The 24,174-nt window shown below is 37.9% G+C and overlaps 1 protein-coding gene across 2 annotated transcripts in view; it reads right to left on the reverse strand.

Annotated features, from left to right (window-relative positions):
* Positions 1 to 24,174, reverse strand: part of ATG2B (autophagy related 2B) — a 76,766-nt gene that overhangs the window by 39,655 nt on the left and 12,937 nt on the right. For both annotated transcript variants that reach the window (XM_018066141.1, XM_005695367.3), the window contains exons 4-18: positions 23,990 to 24,092; positions 20,669 to 20,831; positions 19,691 to 19,870; positions 15,260 to 15,356; positions 14,576 to 14,761; positions 13,421 to 13,575; positions 13,225 to 13,330; positions 12,283 to 12,544; positions 10,900 to 11,050; positions 10,081 to 10,173; positions 9,758 to 9,946; positions 7,499 to 7,772; positions 4,786 to 4,888; positions 1,775 to 1,970; positions 1,345 to 1,487 (exon numbers count right to left, since the gene is read on the reverse strand). In XM_018066141.1, coding sequence (XP_017921630.1) covers positions 1,345 to 1,487; positions 1,775 to 1,970; positions 4,786 to 4,888; positions 7,499 to 7,772; positions 9,758 to 9,946; positions 10,081 to 10,173; positions 10,900 to 11,050; positions 12,283 to 12,544; positions 13,225 to 13,330; positions 13,421 to 13,575; positions 14,576 to 14,761; positions 15,260 to 15,356; positions 19,691 to 19,870; positions 20,669 to 20,831; positions 23,990 to 24,092 — 2,401 coding nt within the window. The remainder of the gene's footprint in view (positions 1 to 1,344; positions 1,488 to 1,774; positions 1,971 to 4,785; positions 4,889 to 7,498; positions 7,773 to 9,757; positions 9,947 to 10,080; positions 10,174 to 10,899; positions 11,051 to 12,282; positions 12,545 to 13,224; positions 13,331 to 13,420; positions 13,576 to 14,575; positions 14,762 to 15,259; positions 15,357 to 19,690; positions 19,871 to 20,668; positions 20,832 to 23,989; positions 24,093 to 24,174) is intronic.

Below are 24,174 nucleotides of genomic sequence, written 5' to 3' on the forward strand. Positions count from 1 at the left end.
TATGCCAGAGTGGAGGGGAATGATGACAATAATAGAGCACTACTGAGTGTTTACTCTTTGCCAGGCACTGTTCTCAAAACTTTCCAAACGTTATACCATTTAATGCTGCAAACCAGCCTCTGAGGCCTGTACAAGTATCACTGCCATTTTACAGGTGAGGAAATGGAGCTCGCGGGGACTAGGTAAACTGTCCAAGATCTTCATCTGTGATCTTTCTACTCTAGAAGGCCATTTATTTCAAAACACTTGCTTGGTATATATGTTTCAAGGTATTTAAATATGGTAAATTTAAGTTTTTATACACAAGTTGTAAGTTAAGAGTTTCTAACAAGATGTGTATGTGTGTTTTTTTTTTAAACTCTCAGGAGGGACAATTCTTGTACAAAGATTCTAGGACTCTGATTCTACACCAGTGTCACTTGGCCCTCTATCCAAGTATCTTCCAACTCTTTTCACATCACTGTCAGTTCAGTTCAGTCGCTCAGTCGTGTCCGACTCTTTGCGACCCCATGGGCTGCAGCATTCCAGCCTTCCCAGTCCATCACCAACTCCTGGAACTTGCTGAAACTCATGTCCATTGAGTCGGTGATGCCATCCAACTATCTCGTCCTCTGTCGTCCCCTTCTCCTCCTGCCTTCAATCTTTCCCGCATCAGAGTCTTTTCCAATGAGTCAGTTCTTCCTGTCAGGTGGCCGAAGTATTGGAGTTTCAGCTTCAGCATCAGTCCTTCCAATGAACATTCAGGACTGATTTCCTTTAGGATGGACTGGTTTGACCTCCTTGCAGTTCAAAGGACTGGTTAGAATTAGAAGCTCTAACTTATAACTTGTGTATAAAAACTTAAATTTACCATATTTAAATACCCTGAAACATATATACCAAGCAAGTATTTTGAAATAAATGGCCTTCTAGAGTAGAAAGATCATAGACCCTGAAGAACTTGGATAATTTACCTAGTCCCTCATGAGCTCCGTTTCCTCACCTATAAAATGGCAGCCATAACTTGTAGAGGCCTCAGTGCGTTGTCCTATCACTGTGCACAGAGGCATTTTCTCAGTACCCTGTGGTAAGGGGACAGAGGGCAACCAGGCGACCTAGGGTGCAGGGAGTAAGTGCTTCACACACAAGAAACCCTGTTACCAGACACACTGCTTAGGAGACGCTACTGTGACAATAGCCCACCACACAGTGCTGGCTCTACAGTCAACACCATACACCGTGCGCTGCAAGAGTTGACAACACTGAAACAGGAAAAGGAAGAGGGAAGAGGGAACCAGGGAGGTGGGGTGGCAGAGAGACAGGAAAGCTCAACCCCAGAGATTTAAGCAGATATGTGTAACTCACCTATTATAAAGCTTCTCATAAAAGCTTTTATTAGGCAGTGTTATATGAATATTGGGTAATGTAAGTTCCAGCACATAGTGAGAATTGCTGATTGCTTTATTCTGAAACTCTGTCATTTCTACAGGGTCTCCTGGCATCACCATCTAGAACACAACAGTTTAGTGGAAAAAAAAAAAAAGCATCAAATAACCATTTTATATTTAAAAGAGTAATAATATCTGCTTATCCTACCCATATGAAGTGGTAAGTGAGCAAATAAATAAGCATATAACTTTTAACCAAGGGGGAAAAAAAAGCATGTATTATTCAATTTTGGAGCTAAAAATCTAGCAAAAAACCGTATACAAAGTATTTAAAAAATAAAGCACTAAAACCATGGCTATCTGACAGAGGGCAAATTTGTTGTTGCTTGCTCATACTTTTACTTTACCTGTTCATTTTCAAACATTACTCTACGGGAAGAGAAGGGAGATGGGGCTGGCCTTCTCAGATCACAGACATCCTTCAGGGAATGAGCTCCTCCCTCCTCTTCCTCCTGATAGTGGCCGTCACTTTCCTCTTCCTCCTCAGCTGCTATTCTCTCCAAAATGGAATGCATGGCTGGTGGGTTCACTTTCAGTACAATTCTGACAGCGAAGAGGATTTTAAAAAGCAAGATCTAAGTGTAAACTGCAAAACTAACTTGTGTACAACCAACACAAAGGCCACTGATTAAATCATTAATGACAGGCGTAAAGTTTGATTATGTCGAATGTAACCCACTCCTGTAATCTTAAAAGTGGAATTGATGAAATAAGCAAATAAAAGAAAGGCATTAACATTTCACACTTGGATAACCAGAAACACTTATCTTTTGGGAATAAAAGGGATATTCAAAATTTCATTAACAAAGTTATAGTTACCAAAGGGGTAAGGAGGTTGGGGGAGAGATAAATGAAGAATTTAGGATTAGCAGATACACACTAATATATATAAAACAGATAAACATCAAGCTCCTACTTATAGCAAGGGCAACTATATTCAATGTAATAAATTGCAATGGAAAAGAATATGATAAAGAATATGTGTGTGTGTGTGTGTATAACTGAATCACTTTCCTGTACACCAGAAATCAACACACTATTATAAATCAACTATAAATCAATAAAATTTTTTAAAAATTTCATTAACAACTAGCACATCTACCTTAGAATTCTATTTATTATCATTAAACTAAATCCTACATGCCAGCTGTTTGGATATTGTGGAAAACTCGCATACCTAAGAAACCTCATGTTATATAAACTGCTCAAATGGAAAAAGGAGAGATTGGCTGGGGAGTATTTTAGAACTGCAATAACAAGAGTAATCTTCCCCTTTAGGAATTTCAGTAATAAAAAGCTAGTGTTATTGGGGGTGTTCTGTATTACAGCTACAAACCCCAAACACCAGGAGCTAACAGTTTTGGAAGACAGGCGCTTCTGTCCAGATAAGGCCAGTCCTTTCCTACCCGCTGCGGCACGTCACTAGCACAAGGCTCTGTGGTCTCCTTCGCACTGCGCCGGCCCGTGCCACGAGGCACGGCACTCTCAGACAAGACAGCTCTGCTGCGTCTACAGCAGTTTCCTTGGTTTTCCTAAGAAGGCGGTGCCAGTTGCTACTAGGTATAAAACAACTGCTTCCTAATTTATAGATATCCTAATGTGAACTGTGCTTTCAGACTAGCTAACTGAAGGAGATTCATTCATGATGAAAACTCCTGGTCGTTACCAGCCATGCACTGACATGCCTGTCCTAGGAGTCTGCCAGGTCGCACACACAGGGCGTGGGGGTGTAGAAGGCGGCAGGTAGGAAAATGGCACAGGAACGATCACAACTGTTTGTTTTGTTTGTTTTTGGCTGCACCATGTGACTTGTGGGATCTTTAATTTCCCAACCAGGAACTAAATCTGCATCCCCTGCAGTGGAAGTGCAGAGTCCTAACCACTGGACTGCCAGGTGAGTCCCACGATCACCGTAATTTTTTACTCATAGACTCAGTTTTCTTTATTTACATACTCAGTTTTCAGTATAATAAAGGATCATTCCTGCTGCTGCCTTCCTGCTAAGTCAGTTCAGTCATGTCTGAGTCTCTTCAATCCCACGGACTGTAGCCCGCCAGGCTCCTCTGTCCATGGGATGCTCCAGGCAAGAATACTGGAGTGGGTTGCTATGTCCCTCTCCAGGGTATCTTCCCGACCCAGGGATCGAACCTGTATCTCCAGCAGCTCCTGCACTGCCGGTGGACTCTTCACCGCTGAACCACTGGGGAAGCCCACTATCAGGCTAATTTAATTTTAAAAAATCATTTCTCCTGCCTCAGAAATCCTGAAGCAGTAGTTCTCTAAATCCAACTGCACACTGGAATCACCAGGTGTACTTTTTTCCCACTGAAGTAGAGTTGATTTACAATGTTATGTTAATTTCTGCTGTACATCAAAGCAATTCAGTTATACATGTACATGCATTCTTGTATATTCTTTCCATTATGGTTATCATAGGATACTGAACATAGTTCCCTGTGCTATACTGTAGGGCCTTGTTGTTTATCCATTCGATAGATAACAGAATCTGCTAATCCCAAGCTCCCATTCCATTCCGCCCGTATCCCCTTCCCCCTTGACAGCGACGAGACTGTTCCCTGTGAGTCTATCCTGCATCCTAGGTAAGTCCATCTGTGTCCTATTTCAGATGCCACATCTAAGTGATACTATATGACATGTCTCTCTCTTTCTGACTTACTTCCCCTTAGTATCTGATCTCTAGTTCCATCCATGTTGCTGCAAAGGGCATCATTTCATTCTTTTTTATTGAGTGGTCGACGGTATACAGGTGGCACATCTTTTTTAATCCATTCACATGTCTACGCACATTGAGGCTGTTTCCATGTCTTGGCTACTTTGAATAGTACTGCTATGAACATATCACCTGGTATAATTTTTAAACTATACTGATACACAGGCTCTATCTCAGAATCTCAAGGTGGGGCCCAAGAATCAGTGTTTTGCAAAAGCTCCCCAGATATGAAAACACTTTCCTGAAACAACCGCTGACTACAAAATTCATCTGACAATTAACCAAATGGTGCTGTGTAATTTCTCTTCTACTAAAGCCCTTTATAAAAATGAACTATTTTTTAAATGGTTAATGTTTCTTTTGTCCATCTAATTAGGCTAGGTAACCTGAGGCCAGAGAACATATTATGTATGTCCATCTCAGTCAGTTTTCTCACACTCACCTCTGATAAAGTAGTATTCACTAACATATTTTTAATTTTTCCATTTTCCTCTGGGTTCTCTCATCAAGGCTGGATACTTTTAGCTTAAATTTATGGCCAAAATGTCAGTCAAAAAAGCTACAGTAATTTATTTTTAAAAGGGAAGTCTCATTAAATGCATGTATCATATACACTGGCTTACTCACCGCGGCCAGTCAAAGTCATCTGATGACGTTGTATCTCCATCTCCTCCACTAGCCACATGGAAAAACTTAATAGATGGTTCTCCTTTATCTTCCTGGAATGACCCTAGTAAAACAAGACTGATTAATGGAAATGCATTTCTTCTCCCACATTAAGAGAAAAGACACTTGCTTCCTTAGAGGAGCACAAATCCTCTAAATCAGGGACATGGTGCAGCAATAAGTTCAACAACATGTATTCATTTCTGCTGCACATGTACACACGAGGAGACAGGATGAGCAGATCAATTAAAGATGCTATATTCTGTACAAACTCAAATTCTTATGCACCGATGGTTAACCAATGGTGTAAGGTGCATAATCATAACATATTAAATATAGCAATTGCCACTTACTGAGTGCCACTTATGATCATTCTACATAAAAGTTCATGCCGTTAATCTAGGAATGCAGAGATAACAACTACATTTCTAAATGTTTATTTTGACAAGCATTGTTTAAGAATTACCTCTTCACAATAACCTCATATATGCTTTTTCATTCCATTTTACAAAGAATGACTTTCCACCAGAACAATGAGGTTTTTATCACTAAAAGATAAGGGAAGATTCTAGATACCCCTTAAAGGTCTTTTCATGAGATGATAATTGGCAACAGTCACTACCCTGCTTATTTAACTTCTATGCAGAGTACATCATGAGAAACACTGGGCTGGAAGAAGCACAAGCTGGAATCAAGACTGCCAGGAGAAATAACAATAACCTCAGATATGCAGATGATACCACCCTTATGGCAGAAAGTGAAGAAGAACTAAAAAGCCTCTTGATGGAAGTGAAAGAGGAGAGTGAAAAAGTTGGCTTAAAGCTCAACATTCAGAAAACGAAGATCATGGCATCTGGTCCCATCACTTCATGGGAAATAGATGGGGAAACAGTGGAAAGTGTCAGACTTTACTTTTTTGGGCTCCAGAATCACTGCAGATGGTGACTGCAGCCATGAAATTAAAAGACGCTTACTCCTACCTAGATAGCATATTCAAAAGCAGAGACATTACTTTGCCAACGAAGGTCCGTCTAGTCAAGGCTATGGTTTTTCCAGTGATCATATATGGATGTGACAGTTGGACTGTGAAGAAGGCTGAGCGCCAAAGAATTGATGCTTTTCAACTGTGGTGTTGGAGAAGACTCTTGAGAGTCCCTTGGACTGCAAGGAGATCCAACCAGTCCATTCTGAAGAAGATGGGGATTTCTTTGGAAGGAATGATGCTAAAGCTGAAGCTCCAGTACTTTGGCCACCTCATGCGAAGAGTTGACTCATTGGAAAAGACTCTGATGCTAGATGGGATTGGGGGCAGGAGGAGAAGGGGATGACAGAGGATGAGATGGCGGGATGGCATCACTGACTCGATGGACGTGAGTCTGAGTGAACTCTGGAAGTTGGTGATGGACAGGGAGGCCTGACGTGCTGCAATTCATGGGGTCGCAAAGAGTTGGACACGACTGAGCGACTTGACTGAACTGAACTGAAAGATATGTAAAACTCAGACAGAACAAGGGAAGGAAAACTGTAGCCTACAGACAAGGAGGCGAGCAGAACAGAAGGGGGTGAGGTGGCAGGAGGATGTCGTGGCGGAGGCTGAGAGGGTTGGGGTGGCAGACATGGGGAGGGGACGGGCAGAGGACAGACTGTTTAGGAACCACAGAATATGTCAGGATCTTCCAGAGACTTGGGTCACTCCAAGTCCATATATTGTCTTCACTAGCTGACAAAAGCAAAGTAATATGGGAAAACTTAGAACAGACTACACAAAGAAAACTTACTGGAGATTGGTATGATGGTTCAAAGTTCAAGCTCTAGAATGAGACTTGGGTTTGAATCTTGACTGTGCCATTTACTACACTGACCTTGGGAGGTACCTCTTAAGAAATAGGCAGATTCCTCACATATGATAAAAATAATTGGAAATAACAAGCCTCCTGTAACTATGATGATTAAAGGAAACAAGATCAGGTGTGTGCAGTGTTCAGCACATAGCAAATACAGAGTGACAGTCTAAAAATTTTGACTACTATTAACCCTACAACAAGAAAGTGGTAGGTGGTACTGAAAGGTAGGCTATTGGAGCAACTTAAGTCCGTGCACCATAACTACGGAGCCCGTGTGCCGCAACTGCTGAAGCTCACGCACCTAGAGCCTGTGCTCCGTAACAAGAGGAGCAATCACAATGAGAAGCCTGTGTGTGCACCACAATTAGAGGGCAGCCCCTGCCTGTCGCAACTAGAGAAAAGCCCATGCAGCCATGAAGACCCAGCACAGCCAAAAATAAATAAGTCCTTTTTAAAAGTAAGCTAAAGCACTATTACTCACAAAGTGAATAAATTCTCATGCACTGCAGTTTCTTTTTAAAAAGTGACCTATATCATATTTGTATACAATAATGGAAAACAGGCATTACTCTTGTTTTCTAACATATGTCCTTTAATTTTATTATATTTAGGGACTGTCATATATTTCTTTGGAGAAGGAAATGGCCATCCACTCCGGTGCTACTGCCTGGAAAATCCCATGGACAGAGGAGCCTGACAGGTTACAGTCCATAGGGTCGCAAAGAGTCAGACACGACTGAGCGACTTCACTTTCACTATATACTTCTTACTTTAAGTTTCAGTAGCAATTGTTTTTATTCTGACTCTTTTATAGACACGGTCAATCTTACCAACTAGTTCTCTAAATGTAAGCTCCAATTTAACTTGTTCAGGGGTTGATCCTCCTAGGAATTCAGTTTTAAACTCTAGATCTGTGAATGCTAAATGAAGAATCTCCTTCTGAAGTGACTTCTTAAACCATGGTCCTCTCTCTTGATCTGACCGAAGATCAGGTATTGGGAAGCGAACAGAAAGGTTTAATGCTGGTGTGGCAACTTGTACTGATACCCGGCAGTTTGCAGGATTATGTGAGTCATCTAGAAATACTTCAGTGAAAGCTTTGTGCTGAAATACAAAAACATCAAAAATATGCCAAAATGTTAAATTAAGCAAATGAACACAAATGACACTGGCATTTAACATTACGATGTATACAATCACTATTTCCTCATTTAGGTTAATGCATTAAAATACAATTAATATTACTATATTACTTTAGTGTAATGAAATTTATAATGCAACAGCTACCAAAAAAGTCAGAATTATTGGCAAAAGTTACACCCTCATATAAAGAAATGAACCAAAGTGAAGACTCAGGTGTTTTAGATGTATATAATATTTTACTACAGACTAAAAAAGGGGCAATGTGTAAATTAGCTTATCAAAAAACTCAGTATGATTAAAAATCACTATAGAACCAAGCATTCAATCTGAAGGATTTCCCCACCAATATGCTATTTCAAAGACTCCAATGTAAAATCAGGTGAATTATGCCAAATGCAAAGGCCCATTCCTGATTCATCCTTGTATTTCCAGAACTAAGTCCAAGCCTGGCACATCAAAGGTTTGAAATAAATATTCCCTAAATGACTCACTCTGAGCTCCCATCTAACTCAAGGATATGACCCCATCAGATGACCCTTAGAAGCCAAAACATGCATGCAACATTGACTTAAAGCCACATTATAATAAAACAATCAAAGTACATGCCTTTCAGATAAAAGTCTATTCATATTTTTTTCTCTGCAATGAATTACAATTTGTAAAGCTTTAGTCCAGAGTACAGTGTAGATGATAACACTCCTCAATTTCATGGATCAGTCTCTGACAGCCTAGATTAGAAAGTTCTGCTTTTATACTAAAACCGGATCTGATTCTTTCTCTTCCCTATTATGACTTTCACATATTAATCTCCACTCTCAGCAAAATTTGCTCAAGAGAGTAGCACTGAAACATGTACATTACTATATGTGACACAGAGAGCTAGTGGCAAGTATAATACAGGAAACTCACCCTGTGCTCTACGACCACCTAGAAGTTTAGGAGCGGGTGAGAGGGAGGTTCAAGAAGGAGGGGACATATGCATATTTATGGCTGATTTACGCTGTCGTATGGTAGAAACCAACATAATACCATAAAGCAATAATACTTCAATTAAAAAAATTTTTTAATTGCTTGAGATTAAATCATTATCCCAATGTATCTATCGCTAACAGCAAATACAGACACTAACCCACAGAACTTAAAATAACTAGCAACTGTTGGCAAGAAAAGTCAAAGAATCTTGATTTAATGTGAATACCCACTGATAATTAAGGGAGAGGCAATACACAGAAAACTATCTTTTCCTTTTAGCCAAAGTTGTCTCTATTTGTGCATACTCCTAAAATTCCTAACAGACATCTTGCAAATCTGACTTACTTGCTTTGCTTAGAAAAGACACCAGGCACCAGATCTAAGTAAAAGTGACACAATGTGATGCTCAGTAACACCGTATGACAAATGACGCTCCCATTTCCAAGAGTATATCCTACATGATATGGGCTACCTTTTATAGGAGATTCATTGGTTCACTATAGGCGTGAACAAATGAAGTTTTGTGAAGATATTATAGTCACAGTTTATAAAACTCAGATAAACACAGAAAAGGAAATCTAATTCTACTATTCTATTGTAATCGATGCTCCCGAATGGTATACATTTCCATTCAGTCTTTTTCTATATGATCTTACTTACACATTTATAATAGAAGTTTATGTGTATTCTACTTTTTTCACCTCATATTTCTTTAGGAGTCTTCTTCCTGTTGCTATACCCTCTTCGTAACCATCATTTAAAGAGGCAGCATAAAATCCCATTCAGTACATGATCACAACTCATTCAGCTATTCTACTACCTCGACATAAAAGCTGCTTCCATTTTTTCATTATTACATATAATGCTATTTTAATAACAAAATCTATTAAGACTACTTAACTCAGAAATCATCTCAATAAGTCTATTAGCTAGTTATAATTACGATGAGTATTTGCAACTTTTGAAATACTTACCAAACTAATATGCTTATTATATGATGTATACATATGTGATGCCATCATCTCCACTGTAGTGAGTTTCTGCGGTTGAAGCAAGGAATTTAACCTGTCCACAATACTGATATCCAGCTCACAAAACACTGGATTTAACTTAACCTGTAATTCTGCCTTCTGAGGAACGGAACTAAGTCTTGCTTGACTACCCTTAAAAAAAAAAGAGAAAAGGAAAGAATTAATATGATCACTGATAATTCCATAAAATTAAATCCTTGTGATTATGATACAATAGACATCAAATGAAAATTTACCAGTGGTAAGCACACAAAAAGATCTCTTACCTGAGGTCCTTTATTCTCAGAATGCTTATAATGAAGCTGAAGACACACAGGGAGGTGAGAATCAGTTCGTTCTTTGGAATGGAACATCAAAAGCTTAAACAAAAAGGAAGATCACTTAAACGTACAATATTAAGAAGAATTAACAGAGCAGATAATATAGTAGTGGGGAGAGTTTTTTGAAGTTGGAAAAGCTGGTTTAAGCTTCAGTTCTATCGCTTACTAGCAATATGACTCTTACACAAACTAGTGAGCTTCTGCAATCTTCAGCATCACATTTGCAAAGTGTATGCAAGTGTTCAAATAAAACACATTGAAAATAAGTCACCAGGACAAGGTAAAAGCAATAAAAATGCTACTTTGATAGCTTTTAAAAGTTTCTCTAGGACATGCTTTTAAGGACAGGGGAAAAAAATCAGATTAATAATAAATGAGCACAAGATATTCCACTTATCTTGCACAGTGCTTAGCACATAGTAGGCATTCAATAGTATTTGTTGAATAATAGAATTCTTCTAAAATTAAGCGTTCTTGCAAAATGAGTGAAATTAAATCATTTGTCATAAACCTGTCTGACTCTAGAACAAGTCAACTCTAAAAATGTAACACATTCCAACAGTGGCCTTGAATATCACACTTAAAAATCTGTTTCCAAAAAAAAAAAAAATCTGTTTCCACAAAACACAAATGTAAACACACACAATAAACTTCTGCTGATACAATTTCCTATGCCTTTTTAAGAAAATCACTGCTGTGCACACAATTCTTAAAAAGCAAGACAGATGTAAAGAATAACCCTAAAGGAAAAGTATCAGCATTTACCTCTGTATAGTGAGGAGGAACAGAATGAGAATCAGTCGGAAACAAGCATTCCAGAAGTTCCATTTGCCCAATGGACATATCAGTACTGAAATATCGGGACGCTGATCTTTGTCTTTGTTCATAGGACACTTTGATGCCGGTGCCTATAAATCTGTCATAAAAAATGCAGCATTTGAGAGTTTCTGTAGAATTCTAGATTAAATGATGTGTCAAAGAATACTGTAGAGCTATTAATGCCTACCTGTGCTGCCAAGTTCAAACAGTTAGTAATAACTAATATTCTTAAGGATATTAACCAGAAAGATTGCTTCAAATTCCCTGTTCCCTGATGTAAGATAAAAAATCATATCTGTTGATAGGAAATTATCCAGGATTTTTTCCCCCAACACTGTCCTTCCCTCTTCTACATTGTAAAATTTACACTGCAGTGAAAAAAATCTTTCAAATCTGGAAAACATATGCACATAGTTCTTAAAAATATCTAGAAGGATCATGCAGTATTTTGAAAACTTTATAGTCAGTAAAACGCAAATGAAGGCCTACCTCTAGCTTTTGTTGCTTTTATTATATTTCCTACTGGCAGATATTTGAAACTGTCCAAAATGGGAAGAAAAAAAAAACACTTTTGCAGTTTTATTATAAATATTATGGTCCTAACCTATTAATTTTAATACTTAAAATAGTTAAAGATAAAACAAAAGCCCAAAGTGTTTTCTAAAAATATTAATAAATGTCCCTAAGTCATTATATATGATAGGACAATTTACAGGCTACTTTCAAGTTAAAATAGTAGTTGCATGCTAACAATATTACACATATGTAAAAATTGAGCTATCTCCTAATCTATTAGGACTCAACCTATGGAAAGACAGGTGGCTATTTGAATAGTTTTTTTTTTTTAAGCAGAAGTTGAAAATGTAGCATCCAAGCTCATGATGAGCCTCAGTTATCATTTCCCACCCAGTGGTTAGTGGCACAGGAATCACTTTCGAGTCCCTTCTCACTAGTCCATCTACTCTCACCACCACTGCCATCTCTGCTAAGCCAGTGACAGTAAGAACTATTTTTATGATCATAATGGTGTCAGTGGAGAATGATGGCAAAATGTGGTCAAAGAAACCTGAGAAGAGCACCTCAGGGAGCTAAAGATAACTTAGACATCTCCAAACAAATAGATCTTACATCTGTATATTTCACATGCCAAATAACCTAAATGGGAGTCTATGGTAAAAATCTTACAGTATCTCAAGAAATCCTCACTCATTCCACTCATTTACAAATCAAATGTGAATTAGGAAAACAAATGGAGAGAGGTCAATAGATAAATGAAAAAATTCACATCTGGTTCTTTTTCAAGAATTATAAACAAATGTAAGAGTTTACCTAAGGTGATCATGTGAGCAAGCTTCTGCAAATACTGCTCGAAAAGACTTAAAATCTTCTGTTGAAAATTGTGCTGGATCAATTTTTTCTATACAAGTAAAGAAAGCTATCGCCATTGGTGTCAATGGATTAACATTCAATGATGATTCAGGTGGAGATAAAGGATCAATGTGAAGCACAGAGACTGAAAACGTTCCCACAGCTACTCTAAAAATAAGTTCAGGCCTGGATTCATCCACTGAAACAGACCTAGAGGGAAGAGCTGAAATACATGTGTTAAGATTATATTCAGAAAAGTTAATACTTAAACAATCCATTATATCAAATGTGTTAGTTTTAAAACTTGAGATTTTAGTCTTCAAAACATATGATCACACAATAGTTTCAGTGATATTAAAAAAGGAAAATAATAAACTGTAATCTTTCTACATTTGATACACGAGATCCTTGATATGTGAAGTACAAAAAAAACCCTGCTACAATACAAACAAAGCTTTTGAATTAATAAAACTGTACTGGAATAAGTCAGAGATTAACTAGAAGCTGCTCATCAAATTTTCCTTTAATCCTGTGTCTATTTCAATTAAAATTTGCAGAAAGGAAACCTGAGGTTCTCTTTTAAGGGATGTGTAAACAGAGAAACAAAAATTAGACCAGTTGATTGAGACTCCTAAATTATAATAATAATATGAAACTTAGGGTGTACTTTTTACTAAATTATTTAATACAATAAATAGGCAACTGTTCTAAAACATTTCATAGTGAATTGTTCAACAGTGCCTCATTTTCTTTCTAGACTTTGTTAAAAGGTCTACACCAAAAAAATATTTATGAAGAAAGAGAAAAGAATCAGTAGAGTAGCATATTTTTTTAATAATTATTTTCAGATTCCAGTGGAAACTATCAACAAATGTCTGTTTTTCTTTTTTTTTTTTTACGTACCAGTCTTTTGTAAAGATGCTGGGTGAACTAGGTTGGAGGGTAACGCTGATCCTCTTACTGGCTGTTCTTTATGATGATCAAGGAAGTCTCCCCATGTTGGCTGAAGCTATAGTATAATTTTTTTAAGCATATGAATAAGGTATAAAATTTTAGAAATAACTTGTTAAAGAACAGAACAAAAAATTAAATACTTTACCACAGTAGTACTTAATGGAGATCCTGCTGGGGTGTTTGTATATGTACTAGTTAATGATAACTCAAGGTCCATATTTGGGGGTTCCCCAAGGGGTGGAAGAGAAGAGAGACTGTGCGACATGTCCATATCAGCCATGGAGAAGAAAACTTCTTCTTCTAGAGAGAATTAAACTTTGTCAGTTTTATTATAATTCCACCAATTCACATCTTTAAATAAGATCTTCATATATATTAATGTTCTATTGTTCCCTCAGATTATCTGAGATATGGTGATGTTCTAAATTTTATGTTACTTCCAATGGGGTCATTTCTTTGCATTCAAGATATTAATGTCATAGAAAAACTCAGCTGAACATAGATTAACAAAACGTTAAGCTAGCCCATTGGTGAACTTTTTAAAAAAACATATGATATGCTGCTTCATATGGTATAATGTAATGTCATTAAGTGTCATATGATTTTCAAATAGTATCTTTTAATCTCTGGTGTCATGGATACAGCTATTTCTCGGAAAAAAAAAAAAAAGAGTTGAATATTTTATTTAGAATTCTATTTATGTTTTACTTCTTCCTGCAAATTGTTTTACCTTCAGGCAAATGAAGTTTGTTATGGCCAAAATTTCTTGAATAGATTTTAATTTTTTACTTAGGTCAACATTCCATATTGAAATTGATTCTTATTATTTAAATTGATTTGTATTAGTGCTTACACATTAAGACACACCTATAAATGCAAAGTAAACTGGGTAAAGATTATGTTGTTGTTTATTTACATATAATTGACAGAAAGATCAATGGACAAAGGTTTCTGTTTAAAGGAATCTACTGTAAATCATTATGTAAGCACATAATTTGACAAAATGAACAATTATTCCCATTTTATCTTTTGCGTAAACCCACATTTTTAATTGACTTTCCTTAGAATAAATCATGTTTTACAAAACAAGACTACACAATCAAAAAAGGAAACTGCATCACTTGTGTGCCAGTCACTGTCAAGCTGTGGTTCGATCAACTTATAAATTTAAACCTTCTTAAAGTGTAGACCGTTGGTTTTCTCATTACTAAACTCCATTTTATGGCAGCCACAGTTAAATGTACTCTGCTCTATGATGATAATGTTATCAATCTAGAGTCAACTTTTTTGAGTTGCTTACCCCGGCTAGAAGGTGTACGAGCCGTTTCTGTCTCATAAAAGCTTTGCTCTGAGGACACGCCGGCAGAGAGGGAATCTTTCCTCAAATAATATCGGTTCAATTCCATTTGAATTCGATATTCATCTTCTTGCTGCATAGGTCGATTTTTTCTATCTTTATTAGCTAATCCAATTTTGCTTGAATTTTCTACGTGTATACAAAAGAAAAGCAAAAGAGTAATTAAATTTGGAGTTACTTAATTAAGCATTCCCTCCCAACCCACTTATCCAATGCCAATGGCAACTTAGTACCACAGTCAGTGCAGAACCACCAGTATTTAATGTTAATCAGAGATCTAGTCAATAGCTCTAAGCAGCTAGCTAGGAATCACAAGATCTTATCTATTATTAAATATATATGTCATTAAAATTTTTCTAAGTGTGTGCTATTTACTGAGTTTAACAATTATACTTTCTCAGTTGTATGAAGTACTACCTCCCACCAAGGAAGGAAGTCAGTCTGAATGCTAATCTGTTGCATCATAATGCAATTTGAAAGAATCAAATTTAACTACTGAGGATTCTAATTCACAATAACATCTTTAAGTTCATACATTCCTATATAATAATATAATTTCTCATTTCTATGCTATATATTTTAACTAAAATTTTTTAAAGAACTAGAAATAACAACAGTTATACTTGCCTGGTCCAGCAATAGCTGCTAACATGTCCAAAAGCAAGTGTACCTGCCTGGGTGACAGGAATAGATGTATCGAGTCTATCTGTCCATCAATATCCAACTTCAAAAAAAGAAAGAAAGGAAACTACTCAGAATGAACACTCTTTATAAACTCATTACCATAAATCCCAGTATATTTCAGAACATCAAGAGGAATACTAATTAGTTAGCCTTGCATTCCTTCACCTCAGATTCTCTCTACTAATTCACACAACCAAATGAAAAGACATATAAGGTCATCAACTTTTATTTTAAGGAGAAAATCCTCCTGAGAAATTCCATGTTGGAAAGACCAATGTCACTCTTTGTCTCTGAGTTTTCTGAGTATTTAAGGTGTTTGAGGAAGCCTTAAGACACAGTCTCCAAGAAAATTAAGATAGCAGCAATCAAGTATTCATTTCCATTATGGTTTCAAAAGACTCAAATCACAATCTTTAAAGCTTGATTCAAACCAAGGACAAACAAAGGTAGCCTTCCTAAATTTGTCCATGGATCAATCACACTCCTATCTAGAACAGCAAGGATCTTTTCTATCAACAGTGTGCCCTTCCAAATGCCCACGAAACCTCTCCACTGACATGAAGCCACAGCAGAGGATGCTCATGTGGAATTCCCTTCCCTTTTCCACCTCTTTGTCCATTTTTCCTTCTAGAAATAAAAGCCCAATCCCACTCTCACTCTTGACTTCCGCAGCATACACTCTGACAAAAACAATCACTCTATTCCCTAAGTCACATTCTAAAAAGCTAAATATCCCTGCCTTACTTTTCATTCGTCTCTTCTTAGTCCTAATGTTAATACTGACTCCTATGATCTTTATGCCATTTTACAGGAGAAAAACAAATTTCTGATTCTAAGAACAAAAAATAAATTACATAGTGACTTTGAGAAATTTCTATGGTATAACTCATAAAGCAACACATTCTCCAATAATAATTATTATCACCTTTTTTTGAGTATTGGGACACTGTGTTAGATGTTTTTATTTCCTCTAATTCTTAGTAGTGTTCCTGTTTTACAAATGAGAAAACAGGTTCACAAAGATTAAGTGATTCAGGATTTTAACCTAGGCTGACCCACAAAGTACTGGTTTTACGGGGATCCTTACTGACTGCTGACTTCCCAGTCCTTGAATCAGCAAGGAGTTATGGCTGGGGACAGTGGGGAAATCTCTTTGTGATTATATGCTGAGCTTAAAAATTGATTTTTCATTTCTTAGCACTGAAAACATAGTCTCTAATCTGCATTTAGAACACATGATTAACAGTTTCTAACTGTTATAGAAATATGTCATTATTAGTCATTCTTAGTTTGGCATACAAAGAAAAAAGTATATGTAACTTTCCTCTGGAAATATAAAAGATAAAACATTTTAATAATGAAAATGTGTTGTTGTTGTTCAGTCACTCAGTCGTGTCCGACTCTTTGTGACCCAATGGACTACAGCATGTCAGGCTTCAAATTCCAAACTCAGTGTAACACAGCAATTAAAACAAAATGTCTCTAAATTCAATTGAGGCAGTCCCCTATTTTCATATATAATGTATTCCTGAAGACATCTGATAAAACTAAATACGTGAAACACCAAACTTACACACTATTTGAATGATGAATAGTCGCCGAGAACTGAAAAAGTAACATGAAATCTCTCATAACATTTTGATCCCATAGTTGAAAGACTTAAGTGCAAAGAAAGAGACTAAAGATCTGAAACTTGAGGCCCCTAATTAATGCCATCTTTGTTTACACTGTATTAAGTTCAGGAGGTCTGTTTCTGGATGCTGCTATTCAGAATTTTAATTTTTCTGTTTAGCACTCATTTTCATTAAGAACAAAATGTACTCAAATATCCCAGTTGCTACAAAAAAATTACCATATAGGCAAGAAGAGTATCTTCAGATATTAAACCCTGGCTAACAGCAATGCAATAGTTCCAAGGTTAATCTGTCACCTAATACACAGATGTTCAAAAGTAATACCTAAAAGGCACTTATATAAATCAGTTCACAATGTGCAAAAAGTTTGGATATGCACAAAAATCAAAAATATAAATGTTGAGGACTAATGGCAACCCACTCCAGTGTTCCTGCCTGGAGAATCCCAGGGACGGGGGAGCCTGGTGGGCTGCAGTCCATGGGGTCGCACAGAGCGACTGAAGCGACGCAGTAGCAGCAGCAATAATTAACCAAAACAGAACCCAACAAGGTATCGCTATGGTTCTTCCCTCTTAAAGGATTAGAAAATGCAATCTACAGAGGCATGGATGTATTCAGTTTCCCAAGGATCTTGGCACAATAAGGATTCCTGTAGTGTTTACACATACCCGTGGCTCTCTGCTCCATTAACCATTCCATCCTTTTACTCTGTGAAGAGGCTTAAGACCTGTGAAAGGGTTTCATACCACCTGAGGTAGAACAGCCATGAAATTAAAAGACACTTGCTCCTTAGAAGAAAAGTTATGACCAACCTAGACAGCATATTAAAAAGCAGAGACATTATTTTGCCAGCAAAGGTCCGTATAGTCAAAGCTATGGTTTTTCCTGTAGTCATGTATGGATGTGAGAGTTGGACTATAAAGAAAGCTGAGCGAAGAAGAATTGATGTTTTTGAACTGTGGTGTTGAAGACTCTTGAGAGTCCCTTGGACAGCAAGAAGATCCAGCCAGTTCATCCTAAAGGAAATCAGTCCTGAATATTCTTTGGAAGGACTGATGCTGAAGCTGAAACTCTTAATATTTTGGCCACCTGATACAAAGAACTGACTCATTTGAAAAGACCCTGATGCTAGGAAAGATTGAAGATGGGAGGAGAAGGGGACAACAGAGGGATGAGACGGTTGGATGGCATCACCAATCCAATGGACATGAGTTTGAGTAAACTCCAGGAGTTGGTGATGTACAGGGAAGCCTGGCACACTGCAGTCCATGGGGGTCATAGAGAGTCGGACATGACTGAGCCACTGAATGAACTCAACTGAAGTAGAACAGAACAGTAATCAAAGAGGAGGAGGAATAATCAGTAAGAACAACATCAGGGAATTTCCCCGGTGGTCGCGGTTAAGATGTGGGCTTTTATTGCTGTGGACCCAGGCTCAATCCCTGCTGTGGTCCAGGGTGCAATTCTTGGTCAGGGAACTAAAATCCCACAAGCCACATGATGTGGCCAAAAAAAACCACAAAGGAAACCAATCATAGTAACAGGAACATTAACATTTCAATCTGCACCTTCCTCCCCCTCTGACTCTAATCAGGTGCTCCATTCCAGAGAAAGATTTCTGGGGATCCTTCAATCTTCTGAAAACCTTTTTGTGTGTTTTCACATGTATAGAGCGGTTCCCTCTTACACATTCCCACGGCCGTGTCTATGCCTCTTACACTATCTTTTATTAAGACAAAGACTGCATTCCTTTCATTTCTATGTCTGTCCCAACAACCTGCATGGGCTCTGCCATACAGTAGTCAGTCAAATGTCTAGAGCTAGTTATATCTGTGAAAATACAAATGAATAAATCCTGATATTTTCCTAAACTGCATTTTACATAGATTATATGGTAAATTAGGTTTAAGAACCTGAAAATAATAACCTGAAAGACAAATAATTAACTAACTAAACAAATGCAAGTTTCCTGACTCTCCAGACTGTTCAGTATTGCTTCTTAAGAAAGAGGTACAGTTGTCTTTACAGTGACTTCTACAAGCTATGCAACATTACGGAAAAAACTCATCTCTCTTCATAAATATCATACAACTATAAACATGGACATTCTGTTCAAATACATAGGTGGATAGTTTTATATACACATAGTTAAACATCTCCTTCAGCTAACATGGGGGCTTCCCTGGTGGCTCAGATGGTAACGAATCTGCCTGTAATGCAGAAGACTCAAATTCGATCCCTGGGTCAGGAAGATACCCTGGTGAAGGAAATGGTAACCCACTCCAGTACTCTTCCCTGGAGAATTCCATGGACAGAGGAGCCTGGCAGCTATAGTTCATGGGGTTGCAAAGAGTTGGATATGACTGAGCAACTAACTTTCACTTTCAGCTAACACGCTTTCTCAATTTCTCCTTCTTTTAACTTTTTAATTTCATGATGAAAAAGATTCTTTAAGAAACTCCTAGTTATCTGAACTAAAGAACATTTTTGAAAGTGGGGGAAAGTTGAGCGCAGGAGACAGTTTCAAACCCTGAGCTGCAGCAGATGGGCAAAGGTGGGCCTCAGGTGAACTCCAAGATGTGCAGACAGAGGCACCAGCTGCGGGTAAAAATGCTGACTCCAAGGCAGTGGGTAACCTGGTCACAGGACAATCTATGTGAACCAATCAGAGGGTCACAGCATAAAGAATGCCTCCAGGTTTACTTTGTTTTTATCTACAGAAAATAAAACAACTACTGACCTTAGCTCCAGGAAGTACTTCATTCTGTTTCAATGTGAGACTCAACTCCAGCCTACCATTGAGCCCTCCTATCTGCACTGGGTCAGAAGGTGCTACTTCTGGCAAATTCCTTGTTAGTTGTGGGTGAGGCTCATAAACAATTTTTGGATTCCAGCTAGGTGACAGCTTTGGCTCTGTTTCCTACAGTAACGCAAGAAGAAAAAATGTAATTCCTTCAAATACTTCAGTTTAAGTAAACTGAGATGTAAAACACGATTGTTAATTTAAGAACACAGTATTTACATGAAAACTGCATTGTGACAATGGATAAACCAGTATTGTAGAACAGTATAAAACATAGCACAGTACCTTAATAAAGGCAAATTATGGAAAAGTACTTTATGAAAAAAAGCACAGCATCTGTTCAAATTACATAAGAAAATTTAATATATATCCAATAATTAAGAAAATACTATTTGTGAAATAAACTAAAAGACAAATTATGAAGTGACTGATTTATAAAAGGGCTCTCCAATCTGAGAAGGGATGAACATAGTTCTTTTCCCTTAATTATAAAATTCTGACAAAATATGACTTGTAACATAACATTTTCAACAATACATGCATCATGGAAGGTAAATGTGAACATTGCTTACTTGCCTGTTTTTATTATAAAAAAAGATATTAGATGCTAATATGCCATTTCTCCCTAAGACATAAAATCCAATGTTTCTCTATTAAATTAATACACAGCAAATGTATTTCTGGTAGAAATGGCATTAATTACAAATGTATTTTTTTTACAAATTATTTTTTTTACAAATGTATTTTTAAATCTGAAATATATGTCCCCATTACTGAATATTTGTGTTAACTCTCAGATCACAAGGAAACCCATCAGAACACATCACACATCCTAGAAAATTTTAATAGTCCTCAAGTAAACCTTCTGAAAATCTGTGCCTTCATTTTTTGGCTTCTCTGATTTGTTTTCCTTACCACTGGCGCAGTTGAACACACTGGGGAGGATTTTGCAGATGCAGAAAACTCATCCCAGAAGAGAGACACTCCAGAGAGCTGAAGTAACTTGTGAGCAAAAGCTGTGGGTTGATGTACGTTAATTCCTGAGGACTCGTCAGCAGTTTCATCACAGTACATGGTTCTGAAAGTTAAAAACAAAAAGAGCATTTGTATGAAACTCTTAGGAATACCTATTTGCAATTATAAGAAATACACACAGCTGCTGAAATTAAAGAAATTTTTCAAGTGTTAGCTCTTCTTAGAATATACCTATCACATGTGTCAGCATTATCATGCTTTATTCTCCTAAATATTTTCATGAACATTAAATTAACCCCAAGAAGGTAATATTTTGAGGCTCCTAAATTTGGGGGAAAAAATGAATAACTTCCTAAAGTTAGCTCCAAGGAAAATAATTCCTGTGCTCCCTCACAAACATCTCTTGAAACACTGAGACAGCACTTGACTCTAAACATGAGTCTGATGCGTCATTGCTTGAATTTCTGTAACTATTCAGTGAGTCCTCACCACTCATTTTCAGCTTAAATAAAACTGTTGTTGCCATTCAGCGGCTAAGCAGTGTCTGATCCTTTGTGTCGCACATGCTGTGTGGCCTGCGGCATGCCAGGCTTCCCTGTCTTTCACCAACTCCCAGTGTTTGTTCAAACTCATCTCCACTGAGTCGGGGGTGTCACATAACCACCTCATCCTCTGTCATCCCCTTCTCCACTTGCCCTCAATCTTTCCCAGCATCAGGGTCTTTTCAAATGAGTTGGCTGTTTGCATCAGGTAGCCCAAGTACTAGAGCTTCAGCATCAGTCCTTCCAAAGAATATTCAGGACCAATTTCCTTTACGATTGACTGGCTTGATCTCCGTGCTGTCCAAGGAACTCTCAAGAGTCTTCTCCAGCACCACAACTTGAAAGCATCAATTCTTTAGTGCTCAGCCTTCTTTATGATCCAACTCTCACATCCATACATGACTAGTGAAAAAACCATAGCTTTGACTAGATGGACCTTTGTCAGCAAAGTGATGTCTCTGTTTTTTAATATGCTATCTAGGTTTGTCACCGGAGAAGGCAATGGCACCCCACTCCAGTACTCTTGCCTGGAAAATCCCATGGACGAAGGAGCCTGGTAGGCTGCAGTCCATGGGGTTGCTAAGAGTCGGACACAACTGAGTGACTTCACTTTCACTTTTCACTTTCATGCGTTGGAGGAGATGGCAACCCACTCCAGTGTTCTTGCCTGAAGAATCCCAGGGACGGGGGAGCCTGGTGGGCTGCCGTCTACGGGGTCACGCAGAGTCGGACACGACTGAAGCGACTTAGCAGCAGCAAGTTTGTCATGGCTTTTCTTCCAAGGAGCAAGTGTCTTTTAATTTCGGGGCTGCAGTCACCATCCACAGTGATTTTGGAGCCCAAGAAAATAAAATCTGTCACTGTTTACAAAGTAACACTGTTCTAATTGCAGAAGATTTTAGATACTTTTTAAATACACCATTTTAAGGTTCAGTTCAGTTCAGTCGCTCAGTCGTGTCCGACTCTTTGCGACCCCATGAATCATAGCTCACCAGATCTCCCTGTCCATCACCGACTCCCGGAGTTCATTCAGACTCACGTCCATCGAGTCGGTGATGCCATTCAGCCATCTCATCCTCTGTCGTCCCTTTTTCCTCCTGCCCCCAATCCCTCCCAGCATCAGAGTCTCTTCCAATGAGTCAACTCTTCACATGAGGTGGCCAAAGTATTGGAGTTTCAGCTTTAGCATCATTCCTTCCGAAGAATACCCAGGACTGATCTCCTTTAGAATGAACTGGTTGGACCTCCTTGCAGTCCAAGGGACTCTCAAGAGTCTTCTCCAACACCACAGTTCAAAAACATCAATTCTTTGGCTCTCAGCTTTCTTCACAGTCCAACTCTAGGCTCCGTACATGACCACTGGAAAAACCACAACCTTGACTAGACGGACCTTTAAGGTAATGCAACTTAATTTCAAATATCTGTTAACAGTAACTGATTCACTAATAGGTATGTTTTGTCAAAGAAAGAAATCGGAACACATCTGTTTAAAACTCAGTAAAGGCTCCCAACATATCCACAAATTGTCTCTGGTACTCAGTGTACATACTTCACTCTGCTCATCTCTGCTGGCAGTTCATGTGAAGAGTCATAACCTCAAAACAACACTCTGCAGTGTGTATGTAAATCAATCCCTGTTTTAGGTCTATTTATAGGAGTTGCAGGTGGGCATACAGTGAAAACTAAAAGTGATGTATTTATATCTTTTTAAGTAATCTCTACTGTACATACTGACCTTAAAATACCCTTACAGAATCTTCCAAGAAAACAGCAGTCTTAGCCTAAAGCAGCAAATAGATCAAAGAAAGCAACACAAAAATCCTTTCACATTAATGAGACCCATCTAAATAGTAGATCGTTCATATGAAAAACCTGAAATACTCCAGCAGGGTACCTTAAATTTAGTATCACTCAAATAGTCATTATTTTGACTTGATATCAGCTAAATGAGCATTACTTTGTGAATTCAAATATTCAAATAGTATTATATGTAATTATACCCCAACTGGTACTTTGTTTTTAATAACTGGATTGGAACACAACTTGGAGAACAGCACTTTACTCAGAAATAATGTAATATATTAACTGAATATAATCACATCTAATCTCCTAACAGCATATTAAAAAGCAGAGACATTACTTTATCAACAAAGGTCCATCTAGTCAAGGCGATGGTTTTTCCAGTGGTCATGTATGGATGTGAGAGTTGGACTATAAAGAAAGCTGAGTGCCGAAGAATTGATGCTTGTGAACTGTGGTGTTGGAGAAGACTCTTGAAGAGTCCCTTGGACTGCAAGGAGATCCAACCAGTCCATCCTGAAGGAGATCCGTCCTGGGTGTTCTTTGGAAGGACTGATGCTGAAGCTGAAACTCTTAATACTTTGGCCACCTGATGTGAAGAGCTAACTCATTGGAAAAGACCCTGATGCTGGGAAAGATTGAGGGCAGGAGGAAAAGGGGACAGCAGAGGATGAGATGGCTGGATGGCATCACCAACTCAGTGGACATGGGTTTGGGTGGACTCCGGGAGTTGGTGATAGACAGGGAGGCCTGGCGTGCTGCGGTTCATGGGGTCGCAAAGGGTCAGACACGACTGAGCGACTGAACTGACTGACTGACTGACTGAATCTCCTAAAGTATCCTGAATCTGATGAGTCAGACCTTATTATTTATAAAGAAAAGAACAGGGTAATTTGTTTTCAGATATAAGAAGTCTTACCTTTCTATTCGAATTTCAAGTGCAGTTCCAGTTTTGGAATTTTCTGGCACGTGTTCAATTCTCAAGACAGTATCTATAAAAGTGACTTTTACTCTTCTTAGTACTAGAATAAACCAAATAAATACTAAATTAGTTTAATAAGAACTTACAAAATAAACGTTGATTTTCGTACCTTAAAAAAAAAG

Source organism: Capra hircus, chromosome 21, assembly GCF_001704415.2.
Source record: "Capra hircus breed San Clemente chromosome 21, ASM170441v1, whole genome shotgun sequence".
Lineage (NCBI taxonomy): Eukaryota > Metazoa > Chordata > Mammalia > Artiodactyla > Bovidae > Capra > Capra hircus.